Source organism: Colobus angolensis, unplaced genomic scaffold, assembly GCF_000951035.1.
Source record: "Colobus angolensis palliatus isolate OR3802 unplaced genomic scaffold, Cang.pa_1.0 Scaffold492, whole genome shotgun sequence".
NCBI lineage: Eukaryota > Metazoa > Chordata > Mammalia > Primates > Cercopithecidae > Colobus > Colobus angolensis.
In genome coordinates, this window is record NW_012118399.1 from 1,885,729 (window position 1) to 1,908,073 (window position 22,345).

General features: G+C 36.0%; 1 protein-coding gene across 3 annotated transcripts in view; it reads right to left on the bottom strand.

The window, feature by feature from the left end:
• Nucleotides 1-22,345, bottom strand: part of UBE2E3 (ubiquitin-conjugating enzyme E2E 3) — a 96,128-nt gene that overhangs the window by 17,958 nt on the left and 55,825 nt on the right. For all 3 annotated transcript variants that reach the window (XM_011959434.1, XM_011959436.1, XM_011959435.1), the window contains exon 4: nt 843-975. In XM_011959434.1, the coding sequence (XP_011814824.1) occupies nt 843-975 (133 nt within the window). The remainder of the gene's footprint in view (nt 1-842; nt 976-22,345) is intronic.

A 22,345-nucleotide genomic window follows, 5' to 3' on the forward strand; every position in this document is an offset into this window, starting at 1 on the left:
TACCACGTTGGAAAGAAAAACATTTCACTGTAGTTAAGGGCTATGGACTTGAAAATATACTTTCCTCTAGTATGTCAGATATCTCTGTAACAAGAGCATAATAATGCTCATGCTTAATTCCAGTGGTTTTTACCTGCTGACTTGACCATTGTAGAAACAGAAGTTAGGGGAGGAAGCCATTCAAGTAACTGTTAGGTTTAAACTTTGCAAAGTTGACGGTCATTACAAGGCACAACTCACCCCGTTCTCTGTTATCCATCTAATTCATACTTCAAATGAACTCAGAGCCAACAAAACTGAGGCATTCTGTTTCCATTACTACATCATACCCACAGAAGGTACAAAATGAGTTTAATAAATATTATTCATTTCCCTCTTCTTGGCTATGAAGTTTTTGCTTATCTATAAAGATAAGGTATTCAGCACAAAATTCACATTATTAAACACTTATTTCTGGAAGCTGTCAATTTTACTTTTTATCCTAATAAATATCTTCATTAATACCTTAATAGTTAATTAAGGTATTATTAATTAAGGTATTAATGAAGGTTCATAGGATATTTTCTCTTATAAGGATAAAATTTACCTGCTTTACTGAGGTGCAAGGTATAGTTTTATTTACAATTAAGAATTAAACTCTTTCTGCTTATTACAAATTATTTGTGAAAGGAGTCAATTACTTCCAGTTTTAAAATTCTTGATTACATGAAATTTTCCATATCAATCCATGAAAAGCAATGAAATCAAAATAATTGCATCAATACGCATTTAAGTTTTAGAATAACCAATTAAATTTAGAGAAGGAGGATTAAATATTAAAGAATGCACTTCTAGCTTCTTACCTTTGGTGGCTTAAATGGATAATCTGATGAAAATGTGATATCCAGAAAAAACACACCACCTTCATATACAGAACCCGGTGGACCAAGTATAGTTGATCTCCACTCATAAATGTTATCTCCTTTAGGCCCAGCACTATTTAAAAGAAATTAAAAATCAGTATGTACATATATTAGCAATTCATGTTAATATCCTAAAACCAGGGAAGTGTTAAAGGTAAATTAGCAATCTAGAGCAACAAAGAAGTGAAATAAGTATAAAAGAAATAAGCCCCAATGTGTTTGCATGTGCATGTGTGTAAGAACTTATTTGGAAATATTACAAACTTACAGAGGAAATGCAAGAAACGTACAAAGAAAATCGGTATAACTTTACCCAGTCTCCATTAGCATTCTGCTCTGCCCCATTTGCTCCTCTCTCTCCCCGAAACACACACCCCTCTTAACCTGCAAGCATGCACACAGAGACGCTTTTTTCTCAGTCATTTGAAAGTTGCACACTTTATGGCCTTTTCCCCATAAACACTTCAGCATGCATTTCCTAAAAATAATCTCCTATAAATCACAATACAGTTACAATTTCAGTAAACATATTAATACAATTCTTTAAACTGCCATTTGTATTATAATGTTGTCAACTGATTCTGTAATACCCTTTTAAAAAATTAATTTTTCTCCGGATGCAGGACCCTGTCTTGGAACCATGTATTTCCCGTGTCTTTATTCTCCTTTAATATGGGTCCTTTCTGCCTTTAACTTTTGTAACATTAACATTTTTTGCAGAATCTAGTCTTCTTTTTTAAAAATGCTCATCATTTTGAGCTTTCCATGTTTCGTCATGATTTGATTCATGTAATGCATTTCTGGCTGAAATAGTATGTAAGTGATGTGTCCTTCTCATGGTATCACATTTGGACGCACACAGCATCTACCTGTACCTCATTGGTGATGTTAAGTTTCATCATCCAGACATAGTGCTATCCAATTTTCCTACTGTTTAGTTACTATTTTTTCTCTGCAACCAATAAGCAATCTTTGGACAGACACTTTAAGACCAGGCAAATATCCCGCTTCTCATCAAAATTTCTTCCCAATATTAAGCATCCATTTGTGATTGCTATGGTTTGATTTGTCCCCGCTAAAACTCATGTTGAAATCTGACCCCCAAATGTGGCGATGTTGGGAAGTGTCTGGGTCAGAGGGTTAGATCCCTCATGAATAAATTAATGCCCTCCCTCAGGGGTGAGTCCTCACTGTAGCAAAAATGAATTAGTTCCCAAGAGAATTCACTGTTAAAAAGGGTGGCTTTCCTTGGTTTCTCTTTCTTCCTTCCTCTCTTGCTTTGTGATCTCTTTGCATTTGATGCTTGCCTTTCCACAGCAAGCTGAAGCAGCCTGAGGCCCTCACCAGATGCAGACGCCCATCAGGTGAACCAAATAAACCTCTTTTCCCTATAACCTACTCAGTCTCAGGTATTCTGTTACAGCAATAAAATCATGATTTTCCAATTCTAGAACTTTCTCTACACTTAACAGTTACCCCTTGAGCCCTTTCTACTGCCTGTACGTATGTACAGAAGTAAGTATCATTGGTATGGTCTCATTTTTTCCCAATGCTTTGTAAGTCATTAATGCCTTTAATTATTTTGATGCCCAAATTATCGCAGGCTTGGCCAATGGAGAACCCTTTCAAAATGACTCCTATAGCCTTGCAACATGTGAGCTTTTTTTTTTTTTTTTTTTTTAAAGCACTTCCTTCCTTTGGCATAAGGAATCCCATCCTTGGAATCAGCCATTTTCCCAAAGAGCCAGGGTTCCTTTCAATGGGCACGTCATCAGAAAAACCAAGATCTGAGTCCTAGGTGCTACTAAATCTCAGTTACATTTTGGTGCATTGTGCTTAACACCATTACTTTATAAAATACAAAGGAGAGATAGTTCAAATAAAATCTAAACTCATAATTACTTGTCGGCAAGACGACTCATATGCCTTAAATTCTCCTCAAATATATTTTACTGCCAGTTGGTAGAAGAGCTTGGATTCCCACACCAAATTCTTAGTTCTTAAATGTGCTCTCTTCTCACTTATCATGCTGTTTGCCACAGGACAAAGTGTACATTTAACTATAGGACAAAGTGTACATTTAACTACTACAGCAGGATAGTAAATAACTTTTCCTATTGTCTCAGAGTAGACTAAGCAGAGAATCTATGGTAGTGTGATTACTTTGCTGTACCCAAACATACCTAGCTTAGGGCAAGTGAGGGCTAAAATCCAGTCCTAAAATCCAGGTAGTTTTGGCTACCTGTCTGGAGTTAGGGGTCTCTTTTCATTCTCATAGATGTACCATCTGTTAGACAAAACATGGGACAAGATGGGAAGGCGTCAGGAAGGGACATGAGCAGCTGCAGAGCTGAGTCCACTGTAATTTAAACAAACCATATTAGAGGCTAACAGCTGATTGACACTCTCTCTGCCTCTTTCACTGTCTTGAATCATCCATTTTTCCTTCTCTGGTGAGTGATGCCAACAAGAATCCAACAATGCCATTTCTCCCAACTTTATTATTATTTTTTTAAATCTCTGTTTCTCAATCCCTTCCAGCTTCCATCTCAATCATCTTTCCTTTACAGCAAAACTCCTGGAAATCTTATCTACACCTCCTATCTTCAGTTTCTCTCCTCTGTTATCACTTGAACTCATTCCAAACAGGCATTTCCTCCCACTGCTCCACTGAAACAGCTCTTATCCAAGGTCACCAGTGACCTCATCACTACACCCAATGATCATATCTCAGTCTTCACATTATTTGATTAGTCCAGCAACATCTGATACAGCCAATCACATCATCTTTGATACACTTTCTCTTTAATTCCCAGAATAACATACTTTGTTAGTTTTCCTGCATTTCCTGGCCCCTTCTCACTCTCTACTCCTATTCCTTATCTCCCTAAACTTTAAATATCGTCAGTCCTCCAGAGCTAAGACCTTACACCTCTTCTCTTTTCTACCTACCTGTACTGTTTTGGTTATCTCATGCAGTTTTATGGCTCCCAATAGCACCAATATGCTCTTAACTTCCACATCTGTAACTGCAGCCTAGATTTTTTGCTCTGCAAGACTATGTCATGAGAAGACGACAGGCAACAGTCTCGGAGAAATTATTTGCAAAAGAACTATTATCAAAAACATACAATGTACCATTAAAACTCAAGAAAATGAACAACCTGACTATAAAACGGGCAAAATACCTGAACAGATACCTCACACCAAAGATAAACAGATGGCAAGTAAGCATACGAAAACCTGTTCAACCTAATGTCATTATGGAATTTCAAGTTAAAACAAGAAAAACATACCACTACACAACTATCAGAATGGCCAAAATCTAAAACACTAACAACAAATGCTGACGAAAATGTGGAGTAATAGGAACCCTCCTCCGTTGCTAGTGGAGAATACAAAATGGTACAGGAAATACAAAATATTTAGATTCATTTTTACGCATCTGGATGTCCACTTTGGAAGAGTGTTTGGCAATTTTCTTATAAACATAAACATATCTTACCATAAGATCCAGCAATCACACTCCTGGGTATTTACTCAAATGACTGAAAACTTACGTTCACTCAAAATCCTGCATGCAGATGTGAAAAGCAGTTTGATTCATAACTGCCAAATCTTGAAGGTGATCAAGATGTACTTCAGTAGGTGAATGGATATATAAACTGTGGTACCTCCAGACAACAAAATATTATTCAGTGCTAAAAAGAAATGAGCTATCAAGCCATGAAAAGACATAGATGAAACTTAAATGCATATTACTCAGGAGGAGAACCCAATATGAAAAGGCTACATACTGTACGACTCCATCTACATGACATTCTGGAGGCAAAACTACAGAAACAGTAAAAATATCAGTGGTTGCCAGGGGTTAGTGGGGTGGAAGGGATGAAGAGGCACAGCACGGAGGATCTTTAAAGTAGTGAAACTATTCAGTATGGTATGACATGGCGGGTATGTCATTATGTATGTGTAACAATCCATAAAATGTACAACATCAAGAGTGAACCGTGATGAAAACTAGGGACTCTGCATGATAATGATATGTCAATGTAGGTTTATTGATTGGAATGGAACAACTATACCACTGTAGTGTGGGACAATAATAGCAGGGGTGATTGTGTGTCTGTGCAGGGGCAGAAAGACAAGGAGTTTTCACTCAATTTCGCTATGAACTTAAAACTGCCCAGAAAAAGCTATTATTTAAAAAAATACAAATAAAGTTTAGAACAAGCAAATATTTATATATTAAAATAAGAAGTCTGTGTTTCTCTAAGTACTGGTTTATAAAAAGATTTATTAACTTTTATAAATGAGTATGTTCCAAAAATTTGTTTTGAAATCAGGTATTTTGGAACTTGAAACACATTTTGACCACAGAACTAAGGTGGTTTAAATCCTGGTCCACAAAATTTACTTAAACTATTTCTCCCATAACATTAAATAAGGTACTGTATATCTGCGGTGAAAAATACTGAAAAGTCTGATATATAGTTAGACATTTTAAAAATACATAACCCAGAGTGCCTTTAAATTGATCACTCTGGCTCTCAAAGTTCATGTAGTTGGCAGGTATTCACTCTGGCCTCTGATCTTTTCCTACTCTTTCAAACATATCTTTATAAACCAAGGAGAAAAGAGATGTAAAAATAAGGAAATTCTGGTCACAAAAGAATGAGAGGAAAAGAAAAAGATTATTCCTGGAGACTTAAAGGGTGTTGAAATGACTAACAAATGACTAAGAAGGAACAGCACTGTAAAAGCGATGGCGAGGTGTCCTGTGCACAGAGAGGCACATGGAAAGTCCACCAATAGGCCAGATAAAAGGGAGGTAAGGATAAAAGAAAACCAAGGTAGAAAAGTGACCAGCAAGCATTTCACAGCAGATAGGAAAATGGAGACTCTCCTGGAAAGCAAAGGCAGAAGAAGCAGAACAAAGAAAATAAAACAAGGAATCTACCCCTGGCCTTAAGAGTGGGCACACCTTTTAGCAAAAGTGATTAAGAACTAGGTCTTGATACGATTAGCAACTACAAACTGGGAGGTAAGCAGGAAAGGAGTATTTCTGTGGCTATTACTAGATAATAAAAAGGACTAGCCAATGTTGGTGGTGTTAAATTAATGTGTGAAAGTCAGGTGTTCTCAATGATAACTGCACTGTTAACTTTCAGCACTCAACCATTTCCAGATATTTTTAAGATTCAAAATTTCTGAAAAGCAATAAGCATATACCTTAAACAGGTTAACGAAGATACTTAAAAGCCACACAGACTCTAGCAAACTTGTCCAACTTGCCTTATTTTTGCTGTTATTGTTGTGCTGCTATTGCTGTTTTGTTTTATGCTTTTAGCAGCCTAAAGCCATGGGTTTTTTTTTTTTTTTTTGAAACGGAGTCTCACTCTGTCGCCCAGGCTGGAGTGCAGTGGCATGATCTCAGCTCACTGCAAGCTCCGCCTCCCGGGTTCACGCCATTCTCCTGCCTCAGCCTCCTGAGTAGCTGGGACTACAGGTGCCCACCACTTCGCCCAGCTAGTTTTTTGTATTTTTTTTAGTAGAGACGGGGTTTCACCGTGTTAGCCAGGATGGTCTCGATCTCCTGACCTCGTGATCCGCCCGTCTCGGCCTCCCAAAGTGCTGGGATTACAGGCTTGAGCCACCGCGCCCGGCCAAGCCATGGTTTTTAGTTTCTGTCTCTAGTGATAAAATAAAAAGAGGATGAGGACGTGGCTTTACTGGCCTAACCGGAAACAGAAACTTCAAGAACCTATGACTGTATTCTTTCCCTGGACACCCCTGCGAAGTATTTTAATTAATTCTTGACATCACCAACATCCTAACTAAATGGGAGAATTAGTTACACCTTAATGACTGTAATTTAAGCATTACATTTTCTTATAGGATGTGGCTGTGTCAGCCACCTTTCTTTTCTCAACCTTAACAACTAGATAAGATTCACTCAGATTAATAATATGGCTAATGAAAGGAGGCATTTCAGCACCATGATTCAGTCATAATTAAGTTAAATCACATAACTTTTACATTGTACCAAACTATATGGAAATATTTCAGTGATTCAGAAATGTATCTAGTGTCTGCAGGCTCTATACAAAATAATTTTATTTGGAAAATGTATTTTTTACTTAAAAACAGAGATACAAAATTTTAGATATGATGCCATACTGCATAAAAAAAGAAGCAGTCTAGAAAACATAGAGAATAGTAATTATAAAACCAGCTCATGTATTCACTATAAACACATATTTAAAAAGAAATTACATACAAAAGGTTACTCCATTAGGTTAGACTAAGTATTTTAATAGTCATAAGAATTTGCACACATATTCTACTACAAAAGTATACTTTAGAACTGGTATACTTAAAAAGCGTAATATTGAAAATTAAAATCAATCACTATTAATATCACCAAAATAAGCAATAACTGTCCCTAATGTTGATATGACTTTTCCCACAATGAGGTTATCAAGTTAGCATCTCAGTATGAGTAATGGGAGTAGGGGAGATTAGAAAGAGGAGCTCTTAAACTAGACCAATCTTTAGAAAAGACTGGAATGAGTTACGTAATTAAGATTATAAATAAGTTCATTTATAAGTAAGTTCATTACAAACATGTGTAGGTCAGTAAAACACATTTCAGGGATTAAGGTGCGACTCAATAAGCAGACCTGAGTTCTAAGAAGACTATTAATACGAAGATATACAACCTAGCATTATTTAAAATAATGAAAAAAACTGCATAAAACCATTATGTTTACCAATAAGGAAACAGATAATTACACAGCAATTAAAATGAATGACCTAAATTTTTCAGCAAGAGATAGATCTCAAAAATAATGCTCAGTGAAAAAAGTTAAGTTGTAGGATTAAACACGTAACTGAATACCATTTATTCACATTTAAAAAAACATTAAAAAACCCCACATATTGTTTATGAATGCATACATACACACACAGTGAAAGTATGAAAACGTACATGGAAATCATGGACCAAACATACAGAATAGTTATTGCCTCTGGGCAGGAAGGAAACTGGGAAGAAAGTATAAAGAAACTTCAACTATATATAGTTTTACTTCCTTTAAAAAATATGTTCAAGCTAGAATATATGAAAGGATTATTGGATTATTACTCAAGTCTCACCTACTACTGTACGCTGAAACAAAAAAGGAAGTTTCAAAGTACAATAGAGTTCTATTTTACTATTAACATAACTAAAGAAAGAAATAACATTTTATGGAGTGCCCACTCTATGCCAGGTGCTTTATATCACATCTAACTCGATAGTAGTAATCCTGTTCAAGTATTTTTTATCACAATTTCACAGATGAGAAAACGAGCCAGAAAGGTTAAGTGACTTGCCTAGGGTCATATATGCAGAGCTAAGATTCTCTTCTAAAATGTCTTCATCACAAATTTTAAAGCAATAAATCCATACAAATATTTTTAATTACCCAGCGCCTGCCAAAAATAAAATGTAAACAGATTCAGAAATAAAGGTATCTAATCACGTACTAAAGGTGATTCTGTAATGGCTTCTATTCTATAGACTTTTAAATGCTTCATATAATTTGGATTATTAATCCTTTGTTACATCTCTGTTTTAAGTGTCCAAGAGTTCCTCTCAAACTTTAGTATTATATGTCTGAAGAGAATCCTGTTGAACAGAACAGCAGGTGACAAGATGAGTTTTAGAGCCTTTTTATGTTTAGCACTTAGAATGTGGGGATGGAAGGAAAAACAAAATGATATAAAATTCAAGTTTTGAAAGAGTAGAAGAAAACCCACAAGGTATCACCTTCAAAACAAATATAGTCATTTGCATTAAAAATCTATACTAGCATGTAACCCATGCCTTCAATAACTGTTCAGAAAATAGTGATCAGAGTACTGCCTTGCAAAGAAGTGGATTCTTTTCCTAAAATCTGTATTAAGCAGATTCTGATTCGTAAGTTTTTGAACCATCCCTTATCAGCTTCACGTCTTTTACATAAATTACTACAAATGCTTGTGTAACTTCTTGGCCCTTTTGTAAATTACTGTGATGCATGCAAGTATGATTTTTGAAACCTAGTCTTCATTTCATATATTGAGCGTATGGCAAATAAACATATTTTTTCTTTCTGTCCAGCCCTAACAACCTTATCACATGGTCTACAGAATAGTAGTATTTTCATAGTCTTTTCTTTAAAGGAATTAGATTGAACACAAAAATAAAATAGCTGGGTGTGCATGCTATATACATACACATAAATTCAGTCTGCAAAACTATCTTCATTAAAGAATTAATAACTATCTAGCAGAAGTAAAAAAAAAATATTTATGGCATCGCCTAAGGGCTTCTATCTGCACAGATAATGCAATAATGCTTTACTGATCTAGTAATTACCATATAGTCTTTCTTCAAAACTGCTACTACAAAGCTTGCGCTTTGTCTATCTTAAGGCCTATTATGACATTCATCATCCAAATGCAGTCAAATCTATTGTGTATAATCAGAAGAAACGCTTTGTAACAGAAGAATTCTGGTACAATTATTTTTCATTGCAAAGTACTGTACACTTATATAAACATAGGTGAAAACATTTCTAAAAGTAAAATCATACACAAGGTGAAATAATTAAAAACACACACACACATCCAAGTCCAGTCAGTTAAACAACATTGTAAATAACTACTATGGACCAAGCACTGGGATGCCAGAATAAACTGTGGGTATGGTGAAATTAAACATCAACATCTATAAGTATACTGTCTTTCACTAATACTGTGGTCACAATTTCACACTTAAATCCCTTGCTTTTTATATTTACATTGATTGTGGTGTATAATATCCGACTTAGCTAAAATACCTACACTCAAAAAGTTGCTCTGTCCAGAAGATCCTTGACTTCTCTGCTAATGATGACATAAAGAATATATTTATCCTGTGAAGCTTCTCTACTCCCTCGGCTGAAATCTCCAGAAATCTCAACCCACCACTCTTTCTTCTCCTAATCGCCTCTATTCCCTCTCTCAGCTGAGTTCTATCTTCACTGCCCAAGAGAGGGAGAAAAGGTAATCTTAGCAATGAGTTGTTCATTTTAACAACCTTATCAAGGCGGCTGGGGCTTAGGAATATCCTTAGGATGCAGAACAAATTTAATTATATGAAGTACATCAAATGCTAAATGGGTATCTGTGAACTAGGCAGAGAATATAGGTGGGTTTTGTAATGTTTTTCTAAAGGAAAGCCATATCTCTATATTGCTTTCCAAACTTCAAAAGCTGTTTGTAAGTGAACAGTTATTATTCCTGAGTGTTTTAGAAAGAATTACATTTATTTAGGTTGAAAGCATTTAGGAGTTCACAATTAGGGAAAGCTACAATACAGATAATTAGGGTGAGGGGAGTGGCTGGAGAAATAATATAGAAAAATAATTCTACTAACTAAAAGGGCAGACCTAGGTATGTGCTAGCAGTTCCAATGATTTTATCTGCCTACTCCTCTTCCCAAGAATGACCTCTTTTTGGTAAATGTGTGAATTCTTATGTAATCTCTATTACAACCAACCAGGAAATAGTATTGCTTATTAATCCATACTGTACCTTGTGAACCTATGAATTTCCTTTGAAATCAAAAAAAGTATTTAAGCTTTAACAATATACAAAATATAGTACTTGTCAGATTCAATAAAGGAAACAAATTCATTCATTCATCAAAGAGTTACTGAGTGTCTACGATTTGGGGCTAGGAATCTGTACAAGGAACTAAATACACAATGGAGATTTCAGCCTAGCTGAGGATATAAATCTTAATCAAATAAACTCACACACACAAAAAAACAAAAAAAACATAAAACAGAAAATGCTACAAAGGCAAGGTATTCTTTGTTGAATGCCAGGGAAATGTTAGAGAGGTAAGGGAAGAGTCAGAGGAAGCAATACTTAGATTACTTCAAATACCCCAGTGGGGGCTAATCAGGAGAAGGTGAAAGGAAAGGGCTGGGAAAGAGGAATTCATAGCATATGCAAATGCCCTGAGGATATCAGGAACAAGGAGCAGGGTCTGAAAGGACAATATGGCAGAAGCGAAGGGAATATGGGAAGTAAAATGAAACAGGACCTGATGAGGGAAGCTGTAACCAACATCTAGGCAGGACCTTATAACGCTACATGAAAGATACTTGTCTTCATATTAAAAGCAATAGGCAGCTATCAAAAGATTTTAAGCAACAAAGGGGGAGTGTTAAACTAATATGGACATTTTGCAAAGCCTCCTCAGGTTGCTCTGTGGAAAATGGCCTGGAAGAGGCCTGGAGGAGCTGTGGGTGGACCACTGCAGTAATGTGGGTGAAAGATGATGGATGACAGGCTAGACTAAGGTGGTACCAGAGACAAAGAGGAGGGACTTGAGAGTTACTTAGGAGGAAAAAAAAAAATCAACCAGACTTACATTTTGAAATAGGGCAAGTGAGGAAAAGGGGGGTATCAAGAATAGCTTATGGTTTTCAGATTGTATGACTGAGATAATGTATATGACATTAACTAAGATACGGATGTTGAAAAAAAGTTGGTTTTGGACACACTGGGACTAAGAAGTTCATGAGATATCCAAAAGATAAATATGTCAAAGAGACAGACAAATAAGATAAAGGGGACTGGTCCTATAGATATAAATTTGTGAGACTTTGATACACAGGTCCTTAATGTCCTGCAGGTGGGATGCACCAGACTAGGTAAAAAGTAGAGTAAAAAGGCGAGATGATGCCTGAGATGAGACCACCACACCTAAGTCCCAATAACACATGTCAGACCTGTGACAGGTGTATAAAAGAGGAACAAAAAAGCAAATGGAAACAAAGCAGAGGAGAGATTAATTACATGAAGAAATATGGAAAGAAGCTGGGTTTGAAAAGTGTGTTAGAAACTAAAGAAGACGTCATCTAGTCATGTGGGGATCATACCAATAAACTGCAAAAACTATCTGCATGTGTATGCTGGCAATATGAACTAATTCTTTCTGTAAAAATAAAGAAGGAAATACTAACAGTGGTTACCTCTAAGAAGGATGTGGTGCTCTGGAATGAAAAGGAAACCCAATTTTCACTGTTTACTCTTTCCACTCTGAATAGTTTTCTGTGTTAAGTTTGAATTTGAAAAATAAGAGGGACAGGGGCCCAGTAAGTCCAAACTGGGGCGATGACTGAAGCACTAAGAGTGTTGTAAAAGCACTACAGAAGAAAGTCTAAACCAGAAAGGATTTTAGGTAGGCAGAGTAATTTCTATAATATGCTTTCTTATCAAACCCCAAACTGGTGATCTCTGACAACAGAGATTTTCCAATTCTGAAAAATGAGATTAATAAGAGCTTTGAGAAATCTTGGCTAAGACTACTTACCCTTCTTAGGTATCTTCCCTCTCCCATTCTTTGCATACTGTACAGTTTAAGGGCTCAACCAAAATTGAAGCCATTTTACCAATATATTGTAAATCTGAATTACAACTTAACCATATGTGACAGATCATCTTGTTTTCATTTTCTGCCTTTAAGACAGGCTATGATTAGGTAAAATACAACTAACAGTTGATAAATGTGTCAAGCTTTAGTCCAGTTTATCATGAGGTTTAAACTAAATACAGACTCCAAAAGCACCTGTCTGTCCATTAGTTTTTTTCTGCATGTTTTGCAGTTTGATATACGAGGGCAGGTATGAAAATGTATCTTCCACCAGGAAGTATTTGTGTTTTGTGCTACATTTTTGTTCAAAACCTTAATGCCTACACAGAATCCCTGACCTGCAAAAGACTCAAAATTCAATAAATGTATTTCCTGCTTACCTTTGGCTTTATGGAAGATCTTTTTCCTTGGTGGACAATGTAATTACAAAGCTTCATAATGTAGTTGGCACATATGTGAGGTACTCAGTGTTACCGATTCACTCTTCTAACATCTACTGATTACCTACCATGTACCAGGCACTAATGGGTACTGAAAATGCAGTGATGAACAGAACATACCAGGTCCTTGCCCTCACAGTGATTATGCAAACACTGAACTACACAAAATTATCCACATAAAATAATGCTGGATAAATACAAAGTCACTTAAATAAGCAGACTATATTCCAAAGAGTGTATGAAAAATAGTACTTAACAAATTGTTGGTCTTTTTTTTTCTGTCCCAACATATCCAAGGATATGTCTATATTCCCATCAATTAACAATGGCTCACTAAAGTAATAAGGGAAGTGGGCGGGAGGGTACAGTGTGGAGAAAATCTCCCAGGTTATTCTAATAAGCAACCTTCTTAAGAGGTACTAAGTTAACTGATGTGGTTACTACATCTAAAACCATGGGTCCCAACCTTGGCTGCCAAATGTGATCACCCGTGGAGTTTAAAAACTTACCCAATACCAGCTCCCACCCCTAAGAGATTCTGATGTATTAGTCTGGGGCTTGGTCTGAGCTTACAGAGGCTTAAAAACTCCTCAGGTGATAAAATGCTCAGCCATGACTCAAAACAACTGGAGACGAGGAGAGCAGATATGCAGAAAGAATGGGAAAAAACAGAATGGAAACAAGAAAGTATTCCAATCCTCAGATATGACATAATTGCCTGGGCTCTGTGACTGTTACTCCTATTGTGCAGAAAGATGTAAGAAGGTATTATAACTTCTGCCAAAACTCATTAACATCTTTAGATTGTGGTGAATTTATTAAGGCAATAGTTGGGCTCAGCCAGGGGCATGCTAGCCTCCTTGGAAAACTTCCCCATCGCCACCTCAAAAAGCTGTAATGATAATCAGCATAATATAACAGCTTTTTAAAATTGATCAAATGAGAAAATGTCTCTACAGTCTTCTTTCTCATACACAGCACAAGTAATTTTGCCTATACATTTGTCTTTAAAAAGTAGATTATGACAGTTTAAGATTCTCAGCTCTTGCTGCTGTATGCTTTCTTGCCATTTCTCTCCCTCTCTTTCTGTTTATAAAGCAGCAGACTTAAAAGCATAAACACAAGGCATGCTATTAGAGAAAGGTAAAATCTTATTTTAGTATCCTATGTAAACATTTAGTAAGTTCTCTGACTTTAAATTCTAACATTTAGAAAATTCTAAATATGAAAATAAAATGTATTATTATCATTAATTCTGGAACATTAACCAGTGCACCACTGACATTATATGACTACTATGCCATAAAATACTCCTAGAACTGAACAGTTACTGGAGAGTACAGTAAGCTAAATGAGAAACTAGTGAGCAATTAAGACTTTTGAACATAGTGGTTAACATAAGAACCATTCACAGGGACTTTAGGAATTATGTTATCTATAAGCATACAAAATAGCAAAAGGTACATTAAGAAGATCAATACACTAATCTAGTGACATAAAAAATTATATCAGCATAATAGGGGAATTATGTCACAAATCTTGAAATTACAAAAAGCAGTTTCTACACAGTAAGTTAAAACTGAATCTTCCTTAGATAAAGCCTTACAGAAAACACAATCTCCTGTTAAAGTAAACCTGCATTCTGTCACTTCCAGATTCTCCATTACCACTAAACATTCTTTTTCTCCACTTCTATCCCTTATGATCGGGGTTTGCCCTGAAGTTGTCTTTGGCATCCTTCTTGCTATACACAGTGCCACAGATAATACAAACTATACTTATTTATCGCTTAGAGATTTCATCCTGTTTTATATAAACTACATATAATCAGTTTCTAAATCTTTAGTAGTAGCACTGTATATTTTGCACTATTCACTTTTTAAGTACTTATTGAACATTATACTTTTCCGACCAACCGTCACCTCAAACTCAACAAAATCAAAATTATCTTTAACATAAAACCTGGCCCTACTAAAGACCAGAAATTGTAGTACTTGGGAAAAATGTGGAGGGATAGTCATGCTCAAATACCACTAGATCGGAGGAGAAATACAGCTTTTTAAAAATTCTTAGCCACAAGTATCAAGAGTCATTTGATCAAGTAATCCCATATCCAAGAAGCTATCCTAGGACAAAAAACAGAGATATGAATAAAAGTTTTTGTGTAAGGAGGCTCAAAGCAAAATAACAATAGGGAAACTCAAAATAGCTTAAATGTCCAACTAAATGATAATGGTTAAATCACTTACAGTTTTCAATCAATCATGATGTAGGCACTGAAAAAAAAATTCAAGATTTTGAAGACTGTTAAATGACATGGAGAAATGTTCATGACAGATTAAGAGGGAAGAGTGGATCACAAAACTATATATACACAGCAGTAATCGTATTGTGTAAACAATTTGTGTATGTGGATACAATATGTCTACATGTATTTCCTTTTATATCCTCATTTCCACTTGCTTTCCAGTCTAAATTAGGGTAGATATCACCATAATGTTTATAGTGAACAGTACTAGGGTCTGCTGAGATGACTCTCCACACATGTGGACAATCTGGTTGACTGGCATCACCATCATTCCTGACTCTTGAATTTATATGCTACTGGTAAGCATTCATTTTCTTATATTTATTCACATGTAAGTATTTAGTAAAAAACAGAACATACCATGGATACAATGAAAAAATGTGTTCAGGTTAACTTGTGGCATCATGTTTGAACTCAAAAAGTTTCAGGTCTTGAAGCATTTCAGATTTCAGATCAGAGATGCTCAACCTGTTATACTTCTATGAAAAACAATTTTTTAAATGGCACTTTCATTTATTTTTCCAGTTGTACAGGCATAAAACTTGACTTTTAAGCTTCCTTGCTCACCAGACCTCCTGAAGGTTCTTCTGAATAATCTTTCTTATAACAATAGAGAGGAAGCAGTAAATTGTATTGAAAAGGCGTGGAAATCACACAAGATCTAAAATCTGGTTGCATTTACCAGATGTGTGACGTCCAAATTACTCAACTTTTCTCCATCTGTATGTGATGGCACCTGCCTTTGGAGTTATAGTGAAGTTGACAGCTCCTACTATTATGTAATTTTCTTTATCACTACTTCCAACCCAGATACTTAGCACATTTGACCTGGGACTCAATTATGGATGTTTAGAAATGACAGGTCTTCAGATATCATTTACTATGGGTCCCGTCCCTGGTTTTACAAATGAGGAAACTGAGGTCAGGTGCTTGCTCAAGGCTCCAGAGCTAATACGTGGCAGAACCTGAATTCTAACTTGTTCCATGACTTCCAGTTTGGCACTCTTTTTTCACAGGCATCCTTAGAAAACTTCTCAGGACTTTGCTCATGCCATTCTTTCCTACCTCCCTGATGACTACTGACTCTTTCAATATTCTTTATCTGAATTCAATTAATAAATAGAAGGCCTTCCCTAATTCCAAAACGGACTTATCCCTCTTTTTGAACTCTAGTACAGATTGCTGTTTGGCTTTTTGACTAGGTCACACTGATGGGGGTCTAACCAGAAGAGCACAGCCGCTTAAAGTTAAATCAGAAAACATCAAACATGTAAATAGCCCCTGAAGGCACAGAATATTAACTGATGTTTCACAATACCCTTGAATTAACAAGGAAAGACTGAGCAATACTCAGCACATATTCTCTGATTCCTAAGACAGGCAGGCAAACATTAATTTTCAAACATCTGGAAAGCTTAGAATGACTGATGGGCATAAGGTAGACTTAAAAGATGTGACAATTAAATGCAATGTGATATCCTGAAACAAAAAGGACATTAGTGAAAAAAACTGGTATAAAGCCAGGAGTTTAGTTAATATTAATTTGCCAATATTAATTTCTTAGTTTTGACAAATGCAGAAGGCTCCACGATTATATTCTCATTTCCACTTGCTTTCCAGTCTATGGTGATAGGTATCACCATAATGTTTATAGTCAACAGTACTAGGCTCTGCTGAGATGACTCTCCACACCTGATGGCAAGGATAAGGTGTTTTGACTCACACTCCACTGCTCTTCCAGACCACGCTGCCTCCTGACAGTGGTTTGGCTGTCATTCAATTCACCTAGTGAAAGTACTGGCCAAAAACATAATTTCTATTTGACAAAAGCTTATTACCACAGTTTCTGTGAGCAGTGTGCCACATCACGCCTGTAATCCCAGAACTTTGGGAGGCTGAGGCAGGTGGATCATGAGGTCAGGAGTTTGAGACCAGCCTGGTCAACATGGTGAAACCCCACCTCTACTAAAAATAAAAAAATTAGCCTGGCATGCTGGTGCGTGTCTGTAATCCCAGCTACTGGGGAGGCTGAGGCAGGAGAATTGCTTGAACCTGGGAAGTAGAGGTTGCAGTGAGCCGAGGTTGTGCCACTGTACTCTAGCCTGGGCACCAAAGAGAGACTCCATCTCAAAAAAAAAAAAAAAAAAAAAAAAAATCCTTACGTTGCACACTGCTCACAGAAAACCCTGACATCCATTTTAACCATTAAAATAGATCTATACTGATCATCTATATAAAAAGTAGTACGTTACGTTCTAAGCTTCTATTACTGTTTGATGCCCGTACGAGGAGAGGTAAAGGGCTTTGGTTCAAGCGCTATTTGATACTCTGTATGAAGACTAAAAAAAAAAAAGGCTTTTTTTTTTTTTTTTGAGACAGAGTCTTTTTCTGTTGCTCAGTGGCATGATCTTGGCTCACTGCAGCCTCCGCCTCCCAGGTTCAAGCAATTCTCCTGCCTCAGCCCCTCGAGTAGCTGGGACTACAAGCACGCGCTGCCACGCCCGGCTAATTTTTGTATTTTTGGTAGACAGGGTTTCATCATGTTGGCCAGGGTGGTTTTGATCTCCTGACCTCGTGATCCGCCCGCCTTGGCCACCCAAAGTGTTGGGATTACAGGCGTAAGCCACTGCACTCGGCCCTGAAGCATTTCTTTAGAGAAAAGGAATTGTGTTGAAGCATCAGAAGGGAGCTCTAAGAGTCTACTTATGAAACTTCAAGTCTTCTGCTCTTCTAAGGTAAAAACTAGCTCATTTACTGCACAGTCTAACTCTCTGGACCTAACAATATGACAGTAAGGAGAATGATTTTATACAAATTCAAGAAACTGTTAAATGACATTTTAAACTATGATTATTTTGAATACCATAGCTACTAAAAAGTGATTTTGTCATCAGACTAAACTGTTTTCCCAGTATTTTTTACCTATGATCCATCTGAAATCTCTATAATTTGTAGTATACCTTATAGTATTTGAATTTATACATATACCTTATAGTATATATGTATAGTAAAATACATATACCTTATAGTATATGTACTTTACCTATGATCCATCTGAAATCCTATACTTTGTAGTATACCTTATAGTAAATAGAAATTACATTTCATTCTAACATTACATGTTTAGATGTTATAGTTCTTTTATATATCCCAAAGCAGCCAGCATAACGCTTTCCACATAACAGTTGCTCAATAAATGCTTGCTGAGTGTCAACCACGGAAAACTGCACTGTGGCATAAAAATGATTCTTTATAAAAAAATTTTCCTATCCACTAATATTTATTTTATGTAAATCATAAGGCAGGCACTGTAGTAGGGATAAAAGGAATAAATGCCATCTAATTGAATTTATTGTTATGAAAAGGCTAAATGCAATACAGTGTAATATGTGCAGAACTAGAGACAGGTCAATGTCCCGTGGAAGGACGAAGAAGGATGTATCAAAATTGCTTAAATGGGTAAATCAGAAAGTTCTATGAATATATGACTAAAAGCTATCTTCCATTTACTAAGAAGAACACAAACATATTTTCCTCCCCAATTTAAGTATATAAATTTTTAGAAATGTCAAGGAAACAGTCAAATGGCCATTTCAAATACTTATTAGTTTAGCTACAGATATTAAAAATCACCCCATATAGTAAATTATAAATACAGTCAGCCCTCTGTACCTATGGGTTCTACATTCACAAATTCAACCAACCACAAACAGAAAATATGCAGAAAAAAACTCATAAGAAATAATACAACTAAAAAGCCAATACAGTTTAACAACTATTTACATAAAATTTATATTGTATTTGATATTATAAGTAATCTAAAGATTATTGAAAGTATACCAGAAGATATATATAGGTTATATGCAAACAGTACGCCATTTTATACAAGGGACTTGAGTATTTTGAGGATTTTGGTATCTGTGGGAGTCCCAGAACCAATCCCCCAAGGATACCATGGGATGACATTTTATGAAAATTTTATTCAACTCCTAGACATCAGTCTTTGTCATTACTAAATTATTGAGATGAATTTTTTGACTTTGCAACTGACACTATTAGAAATTTTATCATGACCAAACTTAGCATTTGTACACTTGTTTTTTTTGTAGAGATGGGAGTCTTGCCATGTTGCTCAGGATGGTCTCAAACTCCTGAGTTCAAGCAATCTGCCCACCTCGAAATCCCAAGCACTGAGATTACAGGCATGAGCCACCACACTAGTCCCTGTCTTCTCTATAATCACATTTTATGAAAATGTTATTCAATTCCTAGACATCAGTGTTTTTGTCATTACTAAGTTATTGAGATGACTTTTTTTTTTGACTCTGGAATTGACGCTATTAGAAATTTTATCATAGCCAAAATTAGCATTTGTATGCTTATTTTATTTTATTTTATTTTTATTTTTATTTTTATTTGTAGAGATGGGAGTCTCATCAGGTTGCCCAGACTGGTGGCTGGCCTCAAACTCCTAAGTTCAAGCAATCCTTCCACCTCAGCCTCCCGAAGTGTTGCGATTACAGGCGTGAGCCACCACACCAGTCCCTGTACACTCTTAAGACAATGTTTTTACATTTGACACCTGCGCGACCACAGGCATTCTAGTTATAAGTTGCCCTCCCAGCTGCTCTAGGAGCCAGAATGCTCATCTGCACCCACTTTTTGATTTAAAAGTATATTCATTACATTTTCAATGTAACCATTTATTGTATTTTTCAAATGCTTTTAATCAGCTTTGTTGAAGTATATTTACAATAAAATTCACCATTTTGAAATAAACACTGGTAAGACAAATGTATACAGTCCTGTAACATCACTATAACCATGCTATAGAACATTTCCACCACCCCAAAAATGTTTCCTCATGTTCCTTTGAAGTCAGTGTCCTCTGTCCCTATTCCTTACTCCTTGTAACCACTGATCTGCTTTCTGTTAGTATAGTTTCGCCTTTGTTAAAATGCTGTTATTGGAGAAACATAAAGGGCATAGACTTTTATTACTGGATTCTTTTATACAGCATAATGCTTTTAGACTTATACATGGTGTGTGTTTATGTCTATCAATAGTTCATTCTATTACACGGATATAGCACCCAAATGCTCAGATGATAGACACTGGGTTGTTTGCAGTTTTTCACTATTATAACCAGAACTATATAAACTTTCAAGTACATCTTTGTGTGAACATGTTTTCATTGCTCTTGAGTAAATGCCTAGAAGTGGTACTACTGGTTACTGGCTTCCCAAAGCTGTCATATCAAAATATCACAAACTAGATGGTTTAAAACAATAGAAATGTATTTTCTCACAATTCTAGAGGCTAAAAGTATGAAATCAAGGTGTCAGTAGAGCCATGCTCTCCTGAATCATCTAGGAGAGTCATTAGAAAAGAACGTTCCATGTTTTTTTCTTAGCTTCTGCCACTGCTGGGAATCCTTGGCAGTCCTTGGTTTGCAGCTGTACAAAAACAATCTCTTCCTTTGTCATTATGTGGCATTCTCTGTAAGTCTCTGTCTTCACAAGGCCATCTCTCCTCTGTATCTCTCTTAAGAACACAAATCCTTCCGGATTAAGAACTCCCTACTCCAGTATGATCCCATCTTTAACTATTTATACTGCAATGACTCTATTTCCAAAAAAAAAAAAAAAGGGCACATTCTGAGTGCTGGAGGTTAGGACTTAAACATACCATTTTGCAGGACATAATTCAAACACTATCACTGAGTCACATGTAATAAGTGTATGTTTATAACAAGAAACCGCAAAACTGTTATCCAAAGTGGCAGTACCATTTTGCCTTTTCAATGGTAATGTATGAGAGTTTCAGCTGCTACATATCCTTCCTAAAACTGTTTTTTAAAAATTATTTTAACCCTTCTAGTCAGTATGTAGTTGTAGCTCATCGTGGTTTTAATTTGCATTTTTCTAACGACTAATGATGTGTAAGCACCACTGTTATTCATACAGCTTCATCAGTAACATGTCTATTCAAATCTTTTGTCTGTTTTAAATTGGTTTGTCTATTAAGATATAAGACTTATATGTTAAGATTTGCATGTTCTGGATACAAGTCTTCTATCAGACAGAGGTTTTGAAATGATTTTCTCCCTTTCCGTGACTTGCCTTTTCATTTTCTCAACAGTGTCTTTTACTTTAAGTTCCATTTGTCAATTATTTGATTTCTTGCTTTTGTCCTAAGAAATTTTTACTTAATTCAAGGGCATAAAAATTTGCTCCTGTTATATTCTACAAGTTACAGCTTTAGCTCCTACATTTAGGTCAATGACCCATTTTGAATTAATTTTTGTACAGTCGTGTCACTTGATGTTTAACAACAAGAATATGATCTCAGAAATGTGTCTTTCGATTTTGTCATTTTTCAAACATCATAGTGTATTTACACAAACCTAGATGGTATAGCCTACTACACACTTAGGTTATACAGTATAGCCTATTGCTCCCAGGCTACAAACTCATACAGCGTATTATTCTACAGAATACTGTAGGCAACTGTAAAACAATGTTATTTGTGTATCTAAACACAGGAAAGGTACAGTAAAAATTATATTAAAAAAGTGGTACACTTGTATTGGGCAGTTACCACGATGGAGCTTTCAGGACTGGAAGTTGCTCTGGGTGAGTCAGGGGTGAGTAGTGAAGGCACAGGATGTATCTGTGCACTACTGCAGGCTTTATAAACACTTAGGCTATACTAAATTTATGCAAAAATACTTTTCTTCCACTACAATAAAGTAACTTTAGCTTACTATAACTTGTATTTTTTGTTTAGAGACAAGATCTGACTTTGTCACTCAGGCCAGAGTGCAGTGGTATAATCATAGTTCACTGTAATCTTGAACTCCTGGGCTCAAGTGGTCCTCCCACCTCAGCCTCCCAAGCACCTGGGACCACAGGCTTATGCCACCATGCCTGGCTAATTTTTAAATTTTTGGTAAAGATGGAGTCTTGCTATATTGCCCAGGCTGGCCTCAAACTTCTGGCTTCAAGTGATCCTCCCGCCCTCGACCTCCTGAAAGTGCTGGCATTACAGGTGTGAGCCTGGCTGTAATACTATGTTAACTTTAAATTAAATTTGTTAACTTTCTGACACTTTTGTAATAACACTGAACTGAAAACACAAACACATTGTATAGATGTACAAAAATATTTTCCTTTGTATTTGTCTATACGCTTTTTTCCTTTTTTATTATACTTTAAGTTCTAGGGTACATGTGCACAAC